Source organism: Aethalodelphis obliquidens, unplaced genomic scaffold (genome assembly GCF_003676395.1).
Source record: "Aethalodelphis obliquidens isolate GAN/ISIS:26980383/991018 unplaced genomic scaffold, ASM367639v1 scaffold15, whole genome shotgun sequence".
Classification (NCBI taxonomy): Eukaryota; Metazoa; Chordata; class Mammalia; order Artiodactyla; family Delphinidae; genus Aethalodelphis; species Aethalodelphis obliquidens.
This window is the reverse complement of record NW_020837959.1, coordinates 29640364-29664272: the sequence shown is the minus strand read 5'-3', so window position 1 is coordinate 29664272 and position 23909 is coordinate 29640364. Positions and strand designations below refer to the sequence as shown.

The following is a 23909-nucleotide window of genomic DNA, read 5'->3' as shown; positions in this document are numbered from 1 at the left end:
GTTGGACGGGTCCAGGTCAGGAGCAAGGGGGCGGAAGCGGCGGCGGCTGTCAGAGCTGGAGAAGGGCCGGGCGGAGTGGCCATGGAGAGTCAACGCTGGCTGCCGCTGGAGGCCAATCCTGAGGTGAGCGTGGCTCGGGTCTTGGCTTGAGGCCGCGGGCGGGGGCGGAGGGCACCGGGCTGCCGCCTCTAGTCCCGGGCAGTTTGTCGCTAAATGGTGTTCTCTGTTTCGTTTTCAGGTCACCAACCAGGTGAGTGAGGTGTCTTGTCGCTTGGGACCCTGGCCGCCTACACCCCTGCACTCCCCAGGAGTCTGGGATTTAACTCCGTGAGGGTCCTTCTTGCTCACCTTCAGACGGGCGTGCCCTGTTTGCGGCCGCTTCCCTTCCACCTGGGTCCTGGAGATGCTCCCAGCTGTCTCTGGTCCCATTCCCCGTCATCAGCGTTTCCTGGGTTTTTTGGGTCAGAGGTTTTGAGGGACGTTCACCCTGTATTCCAGTTCCTCTTCTCTCTTCGTTTTGCCTCCTGCTAGTGCCGAATCCATGATTGTCCCAGCCCTGTACCTTCTAGGTGACTAATTTGCCTGCAGCACCTGACTCCAAGCTTTGTAAAGGCTCCCACTCAGTCCTTGTAATCTCATCCGCCACTTGCACCATGAAATCATCTTCCAGTCATCTTCTTTCGCCCGATCAAGTCACTTCTCTTCTCCGCCACGCCCCCTTTCTCTTCCAGTTTCTTAAAAGTGGAATTTAGTTGCTTTTATACCATAGGAAAGCTCAATTCCCACGTCATCCTTTGCCAGCTACAACCCTTTAAGTTCGTTTGGGTGTTGGAGGTTCGGGATGGGGAAGGAAGAGGGAACATCTCGCAGCCTCTCGATCGAAAGGACAATAAGTGCTACCAGGTATAAACTTTTTATTTGCTCAGGTGTATTTTGTCTTCTCCTGTTTTTCATTCTCAACAGCAAGTTTACTTTTTACTGCCCTCTTAGTTTATCATACTTCTCCCCCCCACAATAATCTTCCTTCTCATCACCAAGGAATAATGATTCATCCTGTACTTCATTGGTTTTCGGTTTTGAAAGCTTGTAGAAAATTCCTTATATAAAGAAAGCAGATAGAAGTGCTTTATTTTAATGTTGTCAGCAAACTATTTTTTTATTCGGGTTTATTACATGCTATTGAAATGATTATTACTGCCTTAATTCTTGTCTCTTTAGTAATCTAGTAATTTAGTAATGAACAAAGCTTGGAACACAGCATATATCTTTCATGTTATTAAGGTGGCATTTCCTATCAATATTAATTTTCTTTTGTTTTACCCTCTTTGACATTTGTTGTTCATTTTTTTGCCTAAAACATTTTGACAGCTTTGTAAAGAAAAAAATTTTCCTTCTGAAGAAGTCAGTATTTACAACTTCTGATTTAGTGCCCTAGGAAGGAAGCATATTTCTCTCAGACCTAATTCCAGATATTTTTATAACTTTGGTTAAAAATCAATTTACCGTATATCTGGGCTCTGTTCTATTCTATTGATCTATGTGTTTGTTTTGATTACTGTAGTTATATTACTGTGGTCTTGAAATTAAATAGTATGAATTCTCAAACTTCATTCCTTTTCAAAATTGTTTAGGCTGTTTTAGTTTCTTTGCCTTTCGATATAAATTTTAGAATCAGCTTGTCAACTTACACAAAAAATTTTGGTATGATTTTGATGACTAGGCCTATAGATATATTTTGGGGAAAATTAACATCATAACAGTATTGAGTCTTGCAATCCATGAAGCTGGTACCTCTCATCATTTACCTGGGTCTTTGATTTCTTTCAACAGTGGTCTGTCGTTTTAGCATGTCGATCTTGCACATTTTTTTGTTTGTTTATACCTAAGTATTTAATGATTTTTGGTGCTATTGTAAATGATGGTGTTTTAAAATTTCATTTTCTAGTTGTCCATTGCTATGTATAGAAGTATAATTTATTTTTACATGTTAACTTTGTCCTGCTGCTGTGCTAAATTCACTTACTCTAGTGGCTTTTTTTGGTAGATGCTTTGGGATTTTCTATACAGACAGTCATATTCTCTGTGGTTAGACTGTGTTATTTTTCCCTTTTCAGTCTGTATGCTTTTTATTTATTTTTCTTGTTGAACTAGTTAGGACCTTTAATACAAAATTGAGTAGGATGGAGAGAGAGAGGACATCCTTGTCTTGTTCTGGAACTTAGAGGGAAAACATTTGATTTTTGATCATTAGATATGTTAGGTGTAGGGTTTTGGTAGATGCTTTTTTATCAGGTTAAGGAAGTTCCCTTCTTTTCTGAGTTTGCTGAGAGTTTTTATCATGGATCACTGTTGAATTTTCTTAAATGACTTTCCTATATCTCTTGAAATGATCATTTAAGGAAGAAATAATACTAATCCCACATAAACATAGAAGAGGGGGGCACTTCTCAACTCATTTTATGGCCAGCATTACCAGACAAGCTGTAATAAGAAAAACTGCAGACTCTCCCTCATGAACATGGATGTAAAAATCCTCTACAAAATATTTGCAAAGAGAATGCAGCAGTATATAAAAAGGATAGTGTATCTTGATGAAGAGCCGTTTCTTCTGTTATTGCAAAGCTGGTTCACTATTCTAAAGTCAATCAGTGTAATTAACTGTATCAACAGACTAAAAAATAACAATAATTTTTAGATGATACCATTATTATTTTTAATAAGATGTAAGCTTATATAATTGGAAACCTATATTCTAAACCTATGTTCTAATTGGAAACCTTTGTTCCTGAGTAATCTTGGTAGACTATAAAACACATTCACTTATTCACATCAATTAAATAATATTTGAGGGGCACCTTTTGGAATACCAGATATCTGTGCAGGAGCTGGTTATATTTGGTGATGAAAACATTTATGGTTTTCTGCTTTTCAGTCCATTGGGAAGACAGACAATAAACAAGTAAGCAAACAAATAGTTAGCAATTATTATAAGTGCAGTGGAGAAAATTAATGGTACAGTGATGAAGACCATCAGGGAAAACATACTAGGTTGGATGGTCACAGGAGGCCATTCTGTGGTGACATAAACAGAGAAAAGATATTATTAGTATATGATTGTACACTATTTCTGGCATGCTTTGGTGTGGTTAAGTTTGTTTTAAATTTATTTTCTTTAATTAAAAAAATTTTTTTCGTGTTAGTTTCTGCTTTATAACAAAGTGAGTCAGCTATACATATACATATATCCCCATATCTCTTCCCTCTTGTGTCTCCCTCCCTCCCACCCTCCCTATCCCACCCCTTTAAATTTATTTTTTAAAGAAGTAATGTACATTTAGTGGGAGAATGGACAAGTATCTAAGAAGTAATCAGTGTAACCAAAATTTTTGTAGTTGTTTCTTTATTCTCTTTATGTTAGTGGCAGAACTGAGGATCGAAAATGAATGGAAATTTAATTAACTCACTCAGAATTTGGAAAATTTATAAATTAAGCCACAGATTAATCCCAACAACAATATCCATCCCCACCTTTTCTTCTTTCCTCAATTGAATGGAATCATAGGCCTTTTACTTATCTTGATTTCACTCTGTTACCATTTGTTGCTTGCATGTGTCATTATACTCAGTGTGAGCAAACACTGTTTAGTGCTCTAACAATGCCTAATTGGTATAAGAATGATTAACACATGTCTACTATATGAAGGTTGTTAGTAACTGTTAGACGTTAACTAGTAACCATATGTCTCAGTAGATGTAGTAAGTAGTGATTTCTTTTGTTGGTTTATATGCTGTCACTGCCTTCTCAGGATATTTTGTCTTGCTATAGGTAGGACTTACCTAGAATAAAATCAGTTAAATGATAGAAAAAATTATTTAAAAAATTGAAGCTCCATTTTATTTACATATGCATTTAAGGGGTAATAGCAGCTTGTAGCTGATGGAAAGTTACAGGTAATTAAGCATCAGGAATTATAACTTTTTTTTAAAAGAACATTTTGTGATGTGGGCAATCATAGAATTTCTTTTTATGACCACACTAATAATCATAATAATCATCTTGATTATGTTTTGTGATTTGAGTATTGCACAGCCACATTATGTAATTTTAAATATTGCGTTTTAGAACCACCCATTTCTGATGTGGAAATTCCCTAGAAATATTCCTAATTGTGGATTTTATTGAATAGGCAAAATATTTTCTGGCTGAAGGAAAAGAAATTTACTTAATGTAATTGTTGTATTTAGTTGCTTAGTGTTGGAAAAAGATTTAGAAGTCATCTGCTAAATTATTGCCATGAACATACAAATATTCATTAGTTAGTGTTTCTCATCTTGGGAAAAACACCCTTGTTACCCTGACCTCCTCTACTACCTCCTCTCTGTTTCCCTTCTTTGTAAATTTTCACAAAGCATTGTCCATAGACGCTCTTGCTACTTTCTCATCAGCGTTTTTTTCCCCTGTATTCTCTCCCATCTAGTTTGCTTCTATCCTTACCATTTCACAGTAACTACTTTTCTCAAGTTTATTAATCACGACTTGGCCAGATCCAGCGTTCACTTTTCTGTCACCATTTTCTTGATCTCTCAGCAACATTTGGTAGAGTAGCCCACTCCATCCCTCTTGAAACATCTTTTCTTGGCTGCTGTGATAATTCTGGTTTTCCTCCTATTTCTCTGACTGCTTCTTAGATTTGCCTTTGCTGGATCATTTCCCTTCCAATTACTAAGGAGTTCCTCAGAACTTTGTCCTACACTGCTAATCTTTTTATATTTTCTGTTGTATAGCACTAGTACTGTCAGTTGTCACCTATTCTGTGTGACAGATCCTGTGTTCCTCCAAGTCCTGACTTCTCTACAGAATTGGAAACTACTATATTCAGCTACCGCTTTTACAGTATATCTCATTTGGATGTCTTATAGATATCTCAAATTTAACATGGCTGAAAAAGAAATCTGGCTTTACATCCTCTCATTTCTCCTGCAAATCCACTTCCCCAGTCTTTTAAGGGTACCACCATTTATACAGTGCCCAAGTCAATGTCATTAATTCTTCACAACTATGCTAGTTTGGAGAGGCCATTCTTGTACTGATTTAATTTCTTGGGTTTGAATCTCTGCTCTGAGACTATAGGCAGTTACCTAGCCTCTTTGTACCTCAGTTTCTTAGTTTCTTATAACCCCTCCTAATCCTGTAAAATTGTTGTAAGGATGAAATAAATTGCTGCATGTAAATTATGTATGGCAATGTATAGAACAAAGCATGCACTCTGTGAAGTTTACTGTTTTTAATATTTTTCTTGACCTAACCTCTCAGATCCAATGATCCGCAACTCTGGTAGACTCTTCTTTCAGAATCCATCCCAAACCTGGCCATTCTGTTCATTTCTACCACTACGTACCAAGCCACCGTCATCATTTGTTTGGACAACTGCAGTAGCTTCCTAACTAGTTTTGCTGCTTCTCCCTTTACCTCCCTAAAATATATTCTCAATATACACCCAAGGAGATTTTATAAAAATGCAAATCACGTCTGTGTTTCCCTGCTTAAAACACTCAAAACACAAAACAGCCTTCCATTGCTTGTCCTTAGAATGCACTTCAAGCTGCTTACTATGGCCTGATGGGGAGGTACTGCCTGCCTCCCACTTTTGCTGGGCTGCAGTCTTTGAATGCCCGTCCTGTTCCTGCTTCAGTCTTTGTACTAGCTCATCCTTTGCTTGAATCATTCTGATCTGGGTTGTTTCATGGCTGGTTCTTGTCATTTGTGTCTTAACTTAAAGTCCTCTCCTCAGTGAGTCTTTCCTCATTATGCAGGTCATGTTCCTTCCTTTTCCCACCACTGGCCCTGAATCTACACTGACATCATGTCTTGTTTTCTTTTTTTCATAATACTTAACCACCTTGTGAAATCATCTTGTTTATGTGTTTACTTGTTTATTGTGTGTATCATACCACTAGAATGTAAGTTCTGTGAGAACAAGGACAAGTCTGAAGTACTTAGAATGGTGCCTGGCCCATAGGGGGCTCTCAACAAATAGTTATTGAATGGAAGAATGAATAAATTTTATATAGCTCCTTTCATGCTCCAGAAAATCTTTCTTAAAATTATCTTTAATGTCATGAATCTTTTGCTTGAATACTTCAGTGAGCAGTATTCTATCTCATAAAGTGATTTAGTTTTTTATCATCATGAGAATAATGTATAATTAGAAGAATTATATTTCTTTATATTGAAACAAAATCTGCTTTCCTGTAACTTCCTCCAGTTGTCTGTCATCCTCCCATTGAAACCATACAGAGTAAATCTAATCGCTTCTTCATGATATTACTAGAAATATTGGGGGAAAAGGATTATAATAATTTAAGTTTTCTTCGAACATGCCCAGATTCTCCAGCTGTGATGTCTTCCAAAACCTTATCATTCCTGGTGACCTTTCTTTGAGCCTGATTATTTGTTGTCATCCTTCATAAAATAGGCCTACCAGAGCTGATATCATATTCCACTCTGAATAATCTGTGTTGAAATAGTGTGTTACTAAATTATCCCGAGTAATACAACTTTTAAAGCAGATCAGCATTGCATCACTTACGTTGACAATTGTGTAGTCCATATTGAGCCTGCAGTAAAGTAAACTCCTTTTTTTCTTGGTTCCTACATAAAATGTTTTTAGTATTTCCCCATTCTGTACTTAAGTAATTTCATTTTTGTTTGTTTACTAAATAGCTATTAAAATTCATTTGGCTGGTTTCCAGACTTTAAAAACCATTGTTTTCTCATTTAACTATTAGTTATTTTCCTAGTTCTGCATCTAGCAGTTACTACTAGTATACTTTTACTAGTAGTGATATCAAGCAATTACTAGATAAGTATAATTTCTGTCATAACCCAAATCATTAGTAAATTAGTAACAAGGCAGAATCTATTGCTGTCCTGAGCTGGCCATTAAAGACCAGAGCAAGTGACTTAAGAACAAATTTGAAAGGAAGGTAGATTTAATTTTTCTTTTGTTTTTATATATTTATGTAATCAGAGTTTTTGTTACTTGACTATCACCTAAAGAATGAGGAGGAATTCATTAAAAATGAGGGGGAGGGCTTCCCTGGTGCCACAGTGGTTGAGAGTCTGCCTGCTAATGCAGGGGACACAGGTTCGAGCCCTGGTCTGGGAAGATCCCACATGCCGCGGATCAACAAGGCCCCTGAGCCACAACTACTGAGCGTGCATGTCTGGAGCCTGTGCTCCGCAACAAGAGAGGCCGCGATAGTGAGAGGCCCGCGCACCGCAATGAAGAGTGGCCCCCGCTTGCCACAACTGGAGAAAGCCCTCGCATAGAAACGAAGACCCAACACAACCAAAAATAAATAAATAAATAAATTTTTAAAAATGAGGGGGAGAGGCTAACAGTTTTTCAGATATAAGTCCAGTTTGTGTGCAAAAGCAAGGTAAGGGATGGTTATCAACCCTTTGAGAACTTGAAGAGTTCGTTGTGGCTAAAATTAGAGAACAAAGTACAGAAAGGTACTTTAAGCAGTGAGAGACAAGTAAATAAGCACCAGAACATCCAGAGCTTGGCATGTGGGTTCTGGCAGCATGACCTTGAAGAGTCACAGAACCTCCCAGGCTCAGTTTTCTCATTGGTGAAAGGATGTAATAATAAAACCTCCTTTGCAGTAAAGGTGAAGTGCATTAAAGTTCCTAGCATAGTTTCTGATACAAGATACTATTTTTAAATATTTACAAATAAATTAAAATATTCTATATCTGGTGGAAATTTTCTCTTTGGACCATTGAAAAGGATAAGTTAACCAAGGATCTTCTTTGGGCACATATTCTAATTTACTAATTGTTTTTCTTGATAGGCCAAACGTTAGTGTGGCATTATAAAAATTTAGTGAGCTAGTCAGTCAGAATTTTTTGTTATTTTATTACCCAATGTTTAAAAAAGCCTGAAGACAGATATTAAAGGTTATAAATCCCTTTATTATATTTGATGCAAACAGCATGCTTCTAATTGTGTACAGATGGCTTTGCAAGTGCCTATACTATATAGAATACTTTTCTTTGTAAGCTGGAGAGATTTTTTTTGGGAATAGTTTTAAAACGCATTATGTTTTATCCCAATTTTGTAAATTTAAAGAAAGTACATGCATATCAGTTCTGTAGATTTGTTATCTTTGAAACTACATCTATTGTAAAAATAACACTTTTTAAAAACACTGGGAGATAAAAAGTTGAGTTCCATACCATCCAAGCTAACTACTATTAATATTTAATATTTTAGAGAATTTCTTTTTAACCTTTCTCTATTTGACTATGATCATCACAAATGCACGTAGGTTCTTCTTTTTCCTTTAATTATAAAAGTAGGATACCTTCGTTATTTAAAAAAAAGTGAGAGGTAAAAGTCGGAGACTTTCTTCCTCACCTTTTCTCCGAAGCCCAGAGGTAGTTACTAGGCATAGCCTCTTTTATTCTTTCTATGCATATGATGACTTCCTGTGTGAGTCTGACCCATAACAATCTGGAGTCAGAGGTTGCATCGATGTACTTAATAGATATTAGTTAAATTGAATGTCTTTTTATCAATCTTATTTGATTGGCTATATGAGTAAAAAGTTGAGGAAAAGTATGATTCCAGTTAAATTTTAATCATTTTTTTATATTTAATTTAATCTTCTATTTAATCATTGATGTGTCCTCAGTTTGATACTAATCACTCTTGCTACAACTGCTGCCTTTGGAGCTTGGTAATTTTTATACTCTTTAGCTTTGGCTGATAATTGGAACAAGTTTACAACTTCAAGGTAATTTGCCAATTTTCTCCAGACTGTTTTTTCACTAAGATGTTTAACTGTTACTTTCAGTTTGCAGCACAGATGTAAAAATTACTCTGTTACATGTACCTCTTGTTTTATAACTTTATAGCAATATGGCTATTGGGGGTACATAATATTAACAAATATATTTAAATTCTTTTATCAGGGTTTATGATACTTTTCCTTGACAGTATGCCTTTTAGAGCTGTCAGTCCTGTGCAGGTAGTATTTGGAGTATTTGGAGCTGATAAATGCCTGGTTTTAGATTAGAAGCCAAATGTATCTTTCCTACCTCTTTAACTTGGCACAAATAAAAAGTATATGTAAAATATTCATTATAAACATAGCTTAACAGACATGTGTAGACATACAGATGGCTAGATTATCTATTAAGATAGAGATACAATCTTTAACAAATTCAACAAATTTCTTGCAAGTTCAGCAAATAGAACTTGAGTGTCTATGGTTTGGCCAGTACAGTGCTAGGCAGTGGGATTAAAAAGATGAATAAGACACAGTTCCTTCCTTTGGCTTTGCAGTCAGTTTTAGTCCTTTTTTAGTTTCTAGATAGAATTGAATATTGAGGAGGGCATAGACTAAGAATTTCAGAGAAAGTGGAGAAGGGAGAGGGAAGTAGTTTGGAATACTTCATTGAACTTTATTAAAGTCTGGAATCATTAATAGGAATCAGATGAAGAATAGGTATTAACTAGAGAGGGCCATTGATTTCTGTGGCCCCAGACTGTTGCAGAGCATGTGACTTGATGAATCTATGGATGTTGAGCACATTCTGCCAAGATAAGTTTTTTAATTCAGAGTATTTCTTATTAAATGTATCTAAGACCTTATTTTTGACCAACCATACTATCAGTAAGTAGCGTTTTTTCTACAGGCAGAGAATTGGAGGGATGTGGAGAGTGGTCCTTTAATCAGGAATGTCTTGTCTTGTAGAACCTGACTGTGAGATGAATAACACTGTTTATGTAATAGGGCATGGCTTCCATTGGTTTTGCAAGATCTCATTTGATGATCTAAGTATGTGTGATCGTTCTTCAGGGAGAAATACCCAAGGCACCTTTTTATTTTTAAATCTCAGTTAATGTTGGAGCTTCCCTGGTGGCGCGGTGGTTGAGAGTCCGCCTGCCGATGCAGGGGACACGGGTTCGTGCCCCGGTCCGGGAGGATCCCACATGCCGCGGAGCGGCTGGGCCCGTGAGCCATGGCCGCTGAGCCTGCGCGTCCGGAGCCTGTGCTCCGCAACGGGAGAGGCCGCAACAGTGAGAGGCCCGCGTACCACAAAAAAACAAACAAAAAAAACCCAAACAACAAAAACAAAAAAACAACTTAAAGATAATGTTAGACCAGTAGATACTGTAATGTATTCTCAAAGTAAGGTATAATGATGCATTTTTAGTATGTTTTTTGTTTCCTCTACTCCTTTATTATTTCTATCATGTAAAATTTATTTTGTGATGGTGAACTTTTTAAAACCATCAATTTCCTTCAGTACAGGCATTTATTGAGTTTATTGTGAAATTGACATCATTCTTATTATTATGTTCTTTTTTCCTTTTCTCTCTGCAATAGATTAGGGTCTGATATTTTATTTCCCTATGAATTCTTAAGAGTTTGAAAAAACCACTGCTCTTTTGTTACAGTTTTTTTTTTTGCTAGTTGTAGGGGAGACAGTGAAGCTGAGTAGGTTTCATTGTGTACTGAAAGTCAGGAAGCCAGCAGGTTACTTTATTTTTTATATAATTATTTTTTTAATATTTATTTATTATATATTTATTTATTTATTTTGGCTGCACCTGGACTTAGCTGCGGCATGTGGACTCTTAGTTGCGGCATGCGTGCGGGATCTAGTTCCCTGATCAGGAATTGAACCGGGCCCCCTGCATTGGGAGCGCAGAGTCTTACCCGCTGGACCACCAGGGAAGTCCCAGGTTACTTTTTATATCAAGCATTTCCTGGTGTTCCCACAAGTTGCTTGGACTTTTTTGGCCTTATACACTCTTTGTTCATTGATAAAACTTGTGATATCGACCTATCATCTATCTTTAAACCTCAGTCATCATTTTTGATAATTAGGATAGACTATGCTGATTTACTACCAAAATAATTCTTTATGTACTAGAACTTAGATGCATTTCCTTAAAAATCCAATGTTGGGAATGAGTTTAAGATACCAACCAAGCCACTTGTATGTGTTCGGTGAAGTCCTCACTTATTATGTTCAATCCCAAAGTAATGGATTTTGAAAAACGGAGTTTTGCTTAATATGTTGTAAATTTTAAATGTTTGTTAACTGATATAAATAAATTGCTATCTCTTCCTACCTTATTCATGGAAAACCTGCTTGACTTCATTCTTATTGAACATCAGTAGTATTTGTACCTTCCATTCCCTTTTATGTATCAGATATACAGTATATACACATTATTTCCCTGTTAACACTAAACTAGTTGTTTCCCCTTTTTACCAGTTTCTCAAACAATTAGGTCTGCATCCTAACTGGCAGTTTGTTGATGTATATGGAATGGATCCTGAACTACTTAGCATGGTACCAAGACCAGTGTGTGCAGTGTTGCTTCTCTTCCCTATTACAGAAAAGGTAATTGTTAAGTAAGATATAGTTTCCAGTAAATGCAGAATTCTCTTTCAATGTTGAATTAAACCTATGCTGTTGAATTAAACCTATGAATTAAGAACAGATGACTCCCTTCTTGCATAAAATGAGGAAATCTAGACAGTGGGGACATCCTAAAAATCTAGTTTTATTAAAGAGATGTATTTAGATTTTGATTTGTAGATTGACAGAGAAGCCCTGAGTCTTTTAAACTCTGGTAGTTTTTTTTTTTTTTATAAAATATGGTTAGTTTGCCTCAACTGTTTTGATGTGACATTTAATCACAATTTGATGTGTATACTTTAGAACTGTTAAGTACTAGGATATTCTTAAATCTGTCTTAGAAAATATATGAATAAAGAATATTCAAAATTTTAATATATAAAATATGTAAATGTTTTCAATATATACGTAAAGAAATCTTTGTTTTAAGGAGGTAGATGTAACTAATGACATGGGTTACATTATTTTCAGAATAAACTTGATTTGGGTGAGAATCGTTAAGCTTAAATACAATTTAATTGGCAGATTTAGGATATGTTGGGGATTATAAACAGCTATTCTTAGCTCTCTGTATCTAAGTTCAAATCTCCATATTTCAGGCCTTCTAGAATGATATCTTATAGCTATGTGCATTATGGAGCCATTTTAAAACAGTTTTGAGTCTATATCTTTCTGATTTTTATTTTTAAACTTAGAAATAATAGGATGAATTCAACATTGTAAAAAGTGAAGTAAATGGGAAGATGTGAGGAATGAGTATTTATACTTATATAAGTAGAAAATATAGTGGCATCTGCCACTTTCTGATATCTCTTACAATTTGGTCGGTCCCTATTTCAGCTCATAAGTGACATAATAAAAATCAAAGGATATGTAGTGGATGGTTTAGGAAATATGAAGTGTTTCAATCTTCTAAGTTCTAATTTAGAAACTGATTATGTAGTTGTGAATGGCTTCAGCATACTAATAGCAAAAGAATTGTTATGGGTACATCATTATCTTTTAAATAAAGTCAGTTACAGTGTTTTAAATGTGCTTTACGCTATTAATTTATCTCTCTCTGATATTTTTGTTGTCTTTAATTATGGCAGACCACAGTGAAAACACAGTCACTTTCCTTTTTCCTGTACTTGCTCTGAATCATTTTAGGATTTTTTTTCTAAACCTTAAATCTTGAGAAGTTATCAAACTTTTTGATAACTTTATGGTAAGTTTTTGATAACTTCAAACTCTTTTGCTTTGTCACCAAGGAACATTGATGTTAAGCAACAACAATAACAAACTAAACTCTAGGACTGTACAAAACATTTCAGCCCAAGACCTTACTGTATTGAACTTTTCAGTTTTTATCAGTTGAACTTATATGAATGAATTAATGGTTCAGAATTTATTCTGAAAATATTTACAAATTTGATTTTGGATATATGTATATGTATAACTGGTTCACTTTGCTGTACAGCAGAAACTAACACAACATTGTAAATCAACTATACTCTAATAAAAAATAGTAAAAAAATTAAAAAAATAAAAATTTGATTTAGGAGCACATTTATAAAAATTATTTTTTCAGGCACAGGTACGTTTGTTGTTAAAAGCAGTTCCTTAATTATGGGTTTTAAATAGACATCATTTGTTTCTTTTATCACAGGGGTCAGCAGAGTTTTTCTGTGAAGGGTCAGCTAGTAAATATTTTCAACTTTGCAGGCCTGATAGTCTCTATTATAACTATTCAACTTTGCCTTTTAGTATGAAAACAGCCATAGACAATACAAAAATAAAACTTTACTTACAAAACCAGGCAGTGGGCCAGGTTTGGCCTGTAGCCTGTGGGCTGTAGTAGGGCTCCCTACTCTATTGGAATCTGAAAATTATAGGAAAACAATAAACAAAACAATAAAATCATCTTCCTACTCTCTTCCTTCTCCTCAGTTTTGTTTTTAAATTTATTTAAAATAATTTATTTATTTTGGCCGCATAGGCTCTTAGTTGTGGCATGCGGGATCTAGTTCCTTGACCAGGGATCGAACCTGGGCCCCTTGCATTGGGAGCACGGAGTCTTACCCACTGGACCACCAGTGAAGTCCCCATCCTCACTCAATTTTTTAAATATTTATTTTATTCAGGTATAGTTGATTTACAATGTTGTGTTAATTTCTCTCCCCACCCATTTTTTAACCTCATTATTTTTAACGCTTTTTACAATTGGAAAAATGAGGCACAGAGACATTAAGTAACTTGTTGGAGTTGCTAATAATGGCAGCTAATAATGGCAGAGCCAGGTTGTGGGTTAAGGCAATCAGATGTAGAGCCCACACTTTTGACATTATTGTACCATATTGTTTTTACAATCAGTTGTTATAGATAATGGTGAATGTTATGAATACCATATACTTATAAATATAGTGTGAATTTTGTTAATATAATATGATGTAACAGTATAGAAATGTGAAAAATAGAAAGTAAAACTCCTCTAGTAATCTCTTATCCTAGATCTCTTATCTCTTATCTCTTATCTGTTAAGTTTTTCTATATCCTTTAACACTTTTCAATGCATATATAAAGTAAATATTTTTAAAACATAAATGAGAATCATATTAATATATACTGGCCTGTAACCACTCTATAATCATGGACAGATTTCTAAGTCAGAATATGTAAATCTATTTTATTCTTTTTAAAATGTTTTATAGTATTGCATTCACATATGCCATGTTAACCAAATCCCCATTGATGTATATTTAGAGTTTTTCCATATTTATATTTAAGTCCTTTTTAATATATTATTTTCACATGTAGGCTACTAATTTTTTTTTGATAGTATGAAATATTCAGAACAGAAGAAGAGGAAAAAATAAAATCTCAGGGACAAGATGTTACATCATCAGTATATTTCATGAAGCAAACCATCAGCAATGCCTGTGGAACAATTGGACTAATCCATGCTATTGCCAACAATAAAGACAAGATGCACTTTGGTAAGTAATTTTTCATTACTGCTATCTTCCCCCTGCTTAAGTTATAAGTTAACTTGCTGAGCAGTAGGTGGTGTTCTAGTTCTTTCTTTCAAAGTATCAAATAAAGCTTTTCCTCCCTTCTTTCTTTTATAATGGGAATGTATATACTGTTAGGGGAAATATTAATACTCCCCAGGTTTAACAAACAAATAGCTTAAGCCCTATCATTTATCCCAATATTCTTATATTCCTAACTTACCAGTAAAAGGGTTTTACCTGAGAAATAGTTAGCATGCTTCTAGTATTTTCATATCTCAGTCTTTTTGAGATAGCAAGCCTTTTCAATTTTATCATCTTTAATATTCTCAGAATCTGGATCAACCTTGAAAAAATTCCTGGAGGAGTCTGCATCAATGAGCCCTGAAGAACGAGCCAGATACCTGGAGAACTATGACGTCGGTACCTTTTTCTGTCTTGATCTCATGTGTGGGCAAAATTCTCTGGGATTGTAGATTCCTTTGGGGGGTTTGTCTTGAAACCGTATATTATGCAATTATGGATTTTTGTTGTATCCATTAAAACAGGCCTTTTGTACTTTTGTAACATTATCTGAAATATCCATAAATGTTGATAAATTGCCACTTCTTTTCTATGTCCAGAGCTGAATGAGAGAAAAAAGGCAATTTGATTTAACAATTTATAAAATATCTTATGATTGACTGTTCCTTACCATTCCCTCCCTATAATAAATATATGCTTGGCAATACCCTGTGTGTCTTTCACTGGGAATTTGGAACAAGGCTGAAGACCAATGGAAAAAACAAAGGTTTAAAGGTAGATGTTAGAATATTCTCTAGCTATTTTATCAGTGTAATATTTTTGCATGTGTGAGGACACAGGCCACATAGTCTAAGACGTTTTAAATGATTGTACCTTTTCATAGAATTTAGATTGGTATTTACATTTTATTCTATTTGAAATCTATTTTTCTTTTGAAGGCTTTTTACCTTTTAATGACATTAAGTAGATTGTAAGTTCTTTGAAATTAGAAACAGTATAGTGTACAAATTATTTGGCTAGAACAATGTGTTAGGCAGAGTTTGTGCCCAATAAATCCATTGACTTGATTATGTTGTTTTAGCATTCTAATGTACTTTGATTATTTTAAGTTGTATTTTCTTTAAAAAAAACCTGCTGATCTCATAAAACATCTTTATTTTACATAAAAATAAAATGAACAACATAAAAGTCACCAGTAATCCCACCAATGAGAGGTAGCCACCATTTATATTTTTAATAGGGAATATATAATTGTATGCACAATATTTTAAAACAAAAATTTGATCACACTGTAATATTGTTTTATAACTTGCTTTTTTCACGTAACTTATCACAAACATATTACATACCAGTAAGTATATATTTGACATCATCATTTAATGGCTGCCTAGCTTTCCATAGTGTAGTATTTTATTTAACCAATAAATTATTGTCAGAAATTTAATATTTTTCCCTTTTTTTCACCATTTGAAAAAATACTACAAGGTATATCATTGTAGCTAAGTCTTTGCAAATATCATTAGTGATATATAATTATGTACAGTTATATGTAAATATAAAAACTCTTTGAAGAGAAATCGCTGGACGAAATAGTTTGCATGTTTTTAAAGCTTTGATACTTACTGCCAAATTGCCATTCATAAAGGTACTTTCACCCGTAGTTTACTTTGACTGTTTCTCTTCATCTTTGTTAATAGTGCCTATTATAAGAGCATTTTTTTTTTTTTTTAAGTTCAGGAACCTAAAATCTCTAGCTTCTGTTAAATGCATGCCTTTTGCTCCACATTTCTAAAGTGCTGACTGAAGCTGCATGATTAAGCATAAATACAGCCAGAGCTGCAGAATAGCATGTAACCTGGAGAAACAGATGAGCTAAGCTTCTTCAGTCTCTATCTGTGAGATGCTTACTTTATTCTAGTCTCAGTTGAATAAAGTGTTAAATGTTAGTTCCAGCAATTAAATAAGGTAAATGACTCCCACTTACCCCTGGCAATTACAAATAAGCAGATACTCAGTTTCCTAAGGTTTCAGAGATTTGAGGGTTGGAAAGCACAGCAATTCATTTGCTTACTCAGAAATCATTCTTAAATATTTAGTGTTAAACTGTTCCAAAAATCTCCTCCAATTTGTTTCTTAACAAGGCTTTAGATGTTAAAATTTAGCATTGTTGTTTTCATTTAAAAAGTTGGATATAGTCATTTGTTCCTGTTAATACTTTATATTCTTATTACAGGCCATTCGAGTTACTCATGAGACCAGTGCCCATGAAGGTCAGACTGAGGTATTTCACATTTTTCAAAACTTTTCCTGCCACTTGTAAATTTAACCATAGTTCTATTGTATGACATGTAGTTTTAGAAAATTATTGGGATTTTTTTTCCTTTGAGGGAATTTGCTTACGTAAAAGTAGTCATAAAGTAGCCCAAGAACATGTTTTGACAAACTGTTAATATGCACTTTGATAACAGCCATCTCAGTTTGTCTAATCATTTAGACAGATGCAGATTGTGTGCTGTTTGCTTTGGCTAACGGGTGGTCTTCGTGTTCCCCATCAGGTTCCTTTGACTTGCAAGTATTTTGAGAAAAATACCTGCTCTGTAGTAAAGGTAGATAGCCAGTATGGTTTTCAAGAGGCTTTATCATGCTCAACTTCTAGCAAAAAGCTGTAACATTCTCTTTACTCAGGAAATCTGTTCTGGGGCAATGTGATGGTCTTCACCATCTTTACTCTGTTAGCTAGTTATTTCTTCAGATAGGTCACCTCTCCTCTCCTTCTCTTGTCTCTTTTTTCATTCTCTTTTTCATGAGGGATTCCCTCCCTCCATTTCTCCTTTTTCTTCCCTCAAACCTCACCCTCCCACTCTTGGGGGAACTTTGTCAGAAGGTATTTCAGTCAAAATGAATAGAGTTTAATTAAAATCATTTGGTGTATTTATAACACATTTAAGTGTTAATACCAGAGAATTATAGATTTTCTTCTTTCTTATCCTATGCGTGACTTGGAACCATACTTTTTCATGTACAAAGATGACATTGCCTTTATGCTTTAAAAATACTTGAAAAAGGGCTTCCCTGGTGGCGCAGTGGTTGAGAGTCCGCCTGCCAATGCAGGGGACACGGGTTCGTGCCCCGGTCCGGGAAGATCCCACGTGTCGCGGAGCGGCTGGACCCATGAGCCATGGCCGCTGAGGCTGCGCGTCCAGAGCCTGTGCTCCGCAGCGGGAGAGGCTACAACAGTGAGAGGCCTGAGTACCACAAAAAAAAAAAAAAAAAACTTGAAAAAATACTGATTTAAAAGTATTGAACTTAAATATTCCCACTATCTTCAAAAAAATTTTTTTAAGGAGAAAACAATTTGATACTATGATATAACTGCAGTTTTTCATAGCTCTGACTGGTAACTGTGAATGTTTATAATAAAACCACTTAGGAATTTAAACATTAATTCTCCATGTAATTGTATCATGCTTTCTTGGTTGCTCTCAGGTTCTGCTTTCAGATGTGTGTACCATTGCTTTTTGACTAAGCTTACATAACAGACGCACACACACACAGTGGCATGTCTAAGTGGTTTCGACACCATATTGGAAATGAATGGGATGCTCTGTTTTTTGTATTGCTTTTTACGATCTTGAGCATGTTCTTAATCTTCACTATGTTTTGCTTTTTTTTGTTTACAAATTTGTAGTGTTAAAATTAGCAGTGATGGGCTTCCCTGGTGGCGCAGTGGTTGAAAGTCTGCCTGCTGATGCAGGGGACACGGGTTCGTGCCCTGGTCTGGGAAGATCCCACATGCCGCAGAGCGGCTGGGCCCATGAGCCATGGCCGCTGAGCCTGCACATCCGGAGCCTGTGCTCTGCAACGGGAGAGGCCACAACAGTGAGAGGCCCGTGTACCGAAAAGAAAAAAAAAAAAATTAGCAGTGATGGTGAAGATCAGCATGAAATTATTGCAAAATATGAAAACCGTTAATTGTAGTAAAGCAGTTAAATGCTTTAATACCTGTTTACTTAAAAAAATTGTCTTTATGGTGCCTCCTCTTGCCTCCCTTTTGGCCTTTATCCAAATTACGGCTTTTAATACCTCCTTTTAGATGATGTTCACATCTCTTCTCTAGACCTAAACTCCTTCCCGCTGTAGACTATTTTATTTTATATGATTCCTACTACTTGCATTTTAGCTATTTGTTTTCATATTCTTTTTCATTTATTTAAGATGTATATTTTTTTAACATCATAACAGCTCTGAAATTAGGGTATATCTTACAGTTGATTTTGTAATTTACTTGGTGGTATTACCTTCTTTAGTTGTACATAAAATGATGCATCTTAAGACCACCGGTGCCTTAGATTTGCCGAAATGTGTTGTCATATCTCCCTTACTGTGGCTCTTTGACCTAGGATTGATGTTCGATTCCTGTGGGTATGCCCCAGAGTATCCAACACCATTCCTTGTGCCTAGGCACAACACATAATTATTAATTCACCAGAATTAGCTCAAAACTAACCTTAGTTGTGTAAAAACTACCAAAAAAGGCTAAATCTTGGTGTTCTGTAGTCCCCTGAGTAAACCAAACATACTATTAGCCACTGTTCCTCAATAGGGCACTATTAACATTTTGGGACGAGTTCAGCTCTTTGCTGTATGGGCTGTTTTGTGCATTCCAGGGTGGAATATAGATTATTATATTCTAGCCACTGTATGTTAGTGACTCCCAGTCACTGAGAGAACAAAAACCCACACCATACATTTCGAAATTCAGTATCAACCACCTTAAAACTCCTGCACCAGGGACAGGTTTTGCGATCACTTTATTTCTGGCTCACCTACCGTCTGTGGACTTAAGAGTCTTTGACATATTATTATCTCCATTGCTCTCTGTATTCCAGCACACTATTTTTTGTCAGTTCCTATGACACACCTCAGTCTTTCCCATTTGTATTTGTTTGGTTTTGCTGCCATAGCAAAATACCACAAACTGGATGACTTAAACAACAGAAATTTATTTTCTCACAGTTCTGGAGGCTAGAAGTCAATATCAGGGTGCCATCAGGGTTGGTTTCTGGTGAGGCCTCTCTTCCTCACTTGTAGACGGTGTCTTTTCACTGTGTCCTCACATGGCTTTTCTTCTTTGTGCACTTGCAGAGAGAGAGAAGTCTCTAGTGTCTCTTCCTCTTCTTATAAGGACACCAGCCCTGTTGGATTAGGGCCCATCCTTATGACCTCATTTAATCTTAATTACTTCTTAAACGCTCTGTCTCCATACACAGTCACATTTGGGATTAGGGCTTCAGTATATGAATATTTGGAGAATGTCATTCAGTCCATAGTACCATTTTTGTGCTTTGTAAGGGCCCAGTTCTTGTTCAGGTATACCCTTTCACTTTACATAGTTGGTACCTTCTCATCCTTTAGGTTTCACCTTAAAAGTCATTTTTCAGAGAGGTTTTCTTTCATTACCGTTAAGTAGGGCCACCTCAGTGAATTTTCTGTCATAAAACCCTTTTTATTTTCTTCCGGGCATTTTTTAATCTACAATATGTTTTTTTGTTTGTTTATTCCATTTATTTCATAGAATAGGAGTCCCATGAGGACGTGGGTCTTTTTTGTCATATTTACCTTGAATCCCCAGGACAGTGCTTGGCATTGGACAGTATATAGGCATTTATGAAAAAGTGCATAGTATAAAAGTAAGGAGCACAGGATGTAGGTTTGTATACTGACTCTACTATTTAGTAGCTTAGGCAAGATACTTTCCTTAGCATAAAATGAAAAGAATAGCATCTACCTTATGGGATTGCTGTGAAGATTAATGAGTTAATCATATAAAGTGCTTAAAATAGTGCCTGGCATTTATTGGGCCCTCAGTAAATACTAGGTGGTGATTTTGTTTTACCAGGCTTTCAGAAAAATGAATATGAATGGCAGAGGATGAGCTGAAGCAATAGGGTGAAGCCAGATCAAGGGGTGGCTTGAATTTTATAAACAATGGGGAGCCACCAAAGATGGTATGTTTAGTGTTCAGCACATTGAGTTTAAGGTGAGTAATGGGTCATCTGTGTAGAAGTTGGATATGGAGTCTAAAGCTCTAGGGCGATATCTGGAGTTTTGTATTTGGTCGGAGAGTAGTTAGAACCTTGAGAATTCTACAGAGGGAGAATAGTGGTGAACCACAATGAATCCCTGGGGCACATAGGTGTTAAAGGAGTGGGTGGAAGAAGAGGAGCCAGTAATAACAGTGTAATAACAACTGACATCATTGATACTCTCTGTCAGAATGCTTTCATGGGAATGGAGTAGGCAGGAGCCTTATTGCATGCAGAGACTTGTAGACTAAATGAGAGATCAGTAAGATGAGCCACCAAAACACAGTAGCCTTTTTAGAAGATTGGCCGTAAATGCAGCAAAAGGGTAGTTGTTTACTTGTATGTTCTGAATCCCACCATGATTGTCTGGCCGACTCTGGCTAATCCAGAAATTTGGACGGTAGCCCCACCTCACTTATGCTTCATTAACCTATGCTGAAAGTTACTGCTTTCATGTTTCACTTAAGTTTGGGAACATAGAAGAACAACAATGGGATATGAGGAAATTAAATTAAAAGTGTTTTTTTAAATTGTGAACAAATACAGTGATACAATAATGGAAACAGTATGCAAATCAAACGTAAAGGCAAGAAAAGAAAAATCCAAAAGAATATTTTATTTGCCTTCAGACTCTAGTTTTACTTCATCAATACTTATCTAAAAAGCCATTTCTAAAGTTTGTGATTTGCCCATATTAATTTAGGAGCCAGCCCAGATATGAGTAGAGATCTCCTGATGATTTATTGTTTATTTAACTTTTTACAAAAAGAATAAATTTATTATATTGCTCAGGAACCTCCATACAAATTTATAGTAATAATGAAGAATAATAGAAACTGACACAATTGTTCTATGTATGTATTAAACAAACATGCCAGTATGGAAAATGTAGCAAAAAATGCTTTTAGTAGTTATGGGTTTTTTTTAACTTCAAATCTTTTTTTAGCTAATTTTAGAACAGTCAAAATCAAACATTTTTGTGGGATTTTTTTCTTAATATTTTATCATGAGTATTTTCTTCATCAAAACCTCTTTATAAATAATTCCTTATGGCACTGTACTCTCATGTGAATGAACCATAATTTACTTTCCAGTAACCTTAACTTTTGATATTTAGATTGTTTTCAGTTTTTCAAGTTAAATGCATAACTTCATTGAATATCTTTGTTTATTCATATATTCATTCTAGGTTCTTTCTTTAAGATCATTTCCTATAGGTAGAATTACCTTGAGTCAAAGGGATGAACATTTTTCAAGTTCTTGTTACATAATATGAAATTATTGTCTGTCTTTCATTTGATTAACCTAGTAATCTGTTTGAGCACCTACTATGCCAGGTATGGTGCTAGCAACTATATATACAGAGATAAATAAGATTTGTGTCTTCGAGGATCTCTTACTTCAATGGAGATAGCTTCAAAAATAGCCATTGCCGGTGTTGAATTCTCTTTTTAAATTTTGGCTTGTTTGATAGAGGGAAATAATGTGGTTGATTGCTAAGACCATTCAAAGATCTGTTGTAAAAGTTTATGAAATGAATTTCAATCATGAAATTAAATTGTAATTAATTTACAAGTGAAATGTGTAGTCTACTTTGGTTAGTGTTGTCCTATAAGAGAAGGTGTTTTTGACTATTGGGAAAGCAGTGGGTAAGTTCTGATTTCAAGTATGTGTTCATGTATATGTATACACAATTTTAAATAAATTGTGTATATGTGTATGTATATGTATGTGTCTAGTTGGCTTTTTTGGCCCAATCAGTGCAGAATGTCAGTGATGGGGGAGGAAATAGTGTCAAGTTTTATCTTTATTAGTTGTATAAGTATAGTTTGCATGGCTTCATTTTACTCTGAAGTATAGTTTTTCATTATTTTGATTATGTTAGAATTACAAGGAGTTAAGATGCTCTCACATTTATTTTCCTTCTTTAGGGATTTATTTTCTTCTTTCCTTGACTCTGAAAGAAACGAAAGATATTAGGAAGAAACTTAGTTCTTATAGAATGTACAATTTAAGGTCCTGATTGTTTTGGGAGAATCAGATGGGAACTGTAAATGAAACTCAGATGCAAGTACCATGCATTTTAAGCTGTATAGTCCAGTTTTGTCAAGAAATCTGAAATTGCATCTTTCTGATCTTTCTTTTTGTTTTCCATTTATTTTCCATATCCCATTTTCTCTATTCCATTCCAACAAGATGTAAGGGAAATCCTTTTGGGGCAACTTCATTTTATGTCATTCTTAAAACTGAGAAATGCTCTGGAACTTCTGTCCTAACTCCTTACACTTTTGCCTTTTTCTCTCCTTCTGTTATCATTTTTTCTGTATATCATTCCCTGAATAGAAGCTGGTTTAAAGCGTATGTGTGGAGTTGAATGGGAGAGCTGAGTTTGAAGGAGGAAGTACAAATTAGGATTAGTCATAGTGGGGGAAATATTATTGAAATGGTTCTTTTTTTGATCCTTTGTTTTCAAGCAGTGATATTGTGTCTCCTTACATGTAATCAGTTCTTCTTTATCTAATATCAGTTGAAAATGAATGATGGTTAAATGGATTAAATTAGTTGTTGAAAGGGTCAGAATGTAGTTACTACTCTGTCCTGTTTACACTTTTTTCCCTTTCTTAGGTTAACAAATATTTGGTCCTAAATGAATCAAAATAGTCTGTTTTTTATTCTTTCTGCATCATCTTCTTGTTCTTCTTATTTTCTCCAATATCAGGTGTTTTGGAAAAGGAGATATATAACTATTATTATTTTAAAGTAAATTCTTATATTGAACTCATCAGTTGACTCTTCCAGACCTGACTAGATGTAATTCTTCTATCTAAAAATGTCTCCAGCAATAAAAATAGAGTTGAGGTTGTAATGATATTTGAGGATGGTGGATTTTTCTGTTTGTTTTGTTTTAACCACAACTTTCCAAAACAAAGGGTTAAGATTTAAGATTCTTTTCGTTTGTAGTCAATGAGAATCTTATTGGAGCTACTCTCAAATTGTAAAAAAATAATAATAATAATAAAGAATTTCTGGGACTTAGTTTTTGGCCAGCTTAACAATGGTAAGCTTGAGTTTAATGTAAAGTATAGAGATATAGGTCATTATCTTAATAGAGATTTTGGAGAATTGTTAACGGAAGTGAGAAAATACAGTTGTTAAACCAGTAAGAGAAAAAAGTCTTTAAAGAATATCTAGAAATCTGTGGGTATCTTGATTTATTAGGTGAGCAAAATGAAGAAATTTGCCATTTTCCATGGAATATGTAGTGGTATTTTGTGTATTTCGGCATCTAGCTCATGTTTCACTTTGACTTCTTTGCCAACTGAACATGGATACTTTGTAGGAAAGTTTGCATCTTTTGCA

General features: G+C 35.2%; 1 protein-coding gene across 3 annotated transcripts in view; it reads left to right on the top strand.

Moving 5' to 3' along the window:
- UCHL3 (ubiquitin C-terminal hydrolase L3) overlaps positions 1-23909 on the top strand; it is a 44081-nt gene continuing 20172 nt past the window's right edge. Inside the window, exons 1-6 of one of the 3 annotated variants that reach the window (XM_027116068.1) lie at positions 1-123; positions 239-250; positions 11303-11431; positions 14268-14424; positions 14773-14858; positions 16697-16744. In XM_027116068.1, coding sequence (XP_026971869.1) covers positions 82-123; positions 239-250; positions 11303-11431; positions 14268-14424; positions 14773-14858; positions 16697-16744 — 474 coding nt within the window. In that variant the 5' untranslated portion in view covers positions 1-81. Of the gene's footprint in view, positions 124-238; positions 251-776; positions 904-11302; positions 11432-14267; positions 14425-14772; positions 14859-16696; positions 16745-23909 lie in introns of those variants that run through there. The other 2 variants (XM_027116070.1, XM_027116071.1) reach the window with 2 other exon arrangements.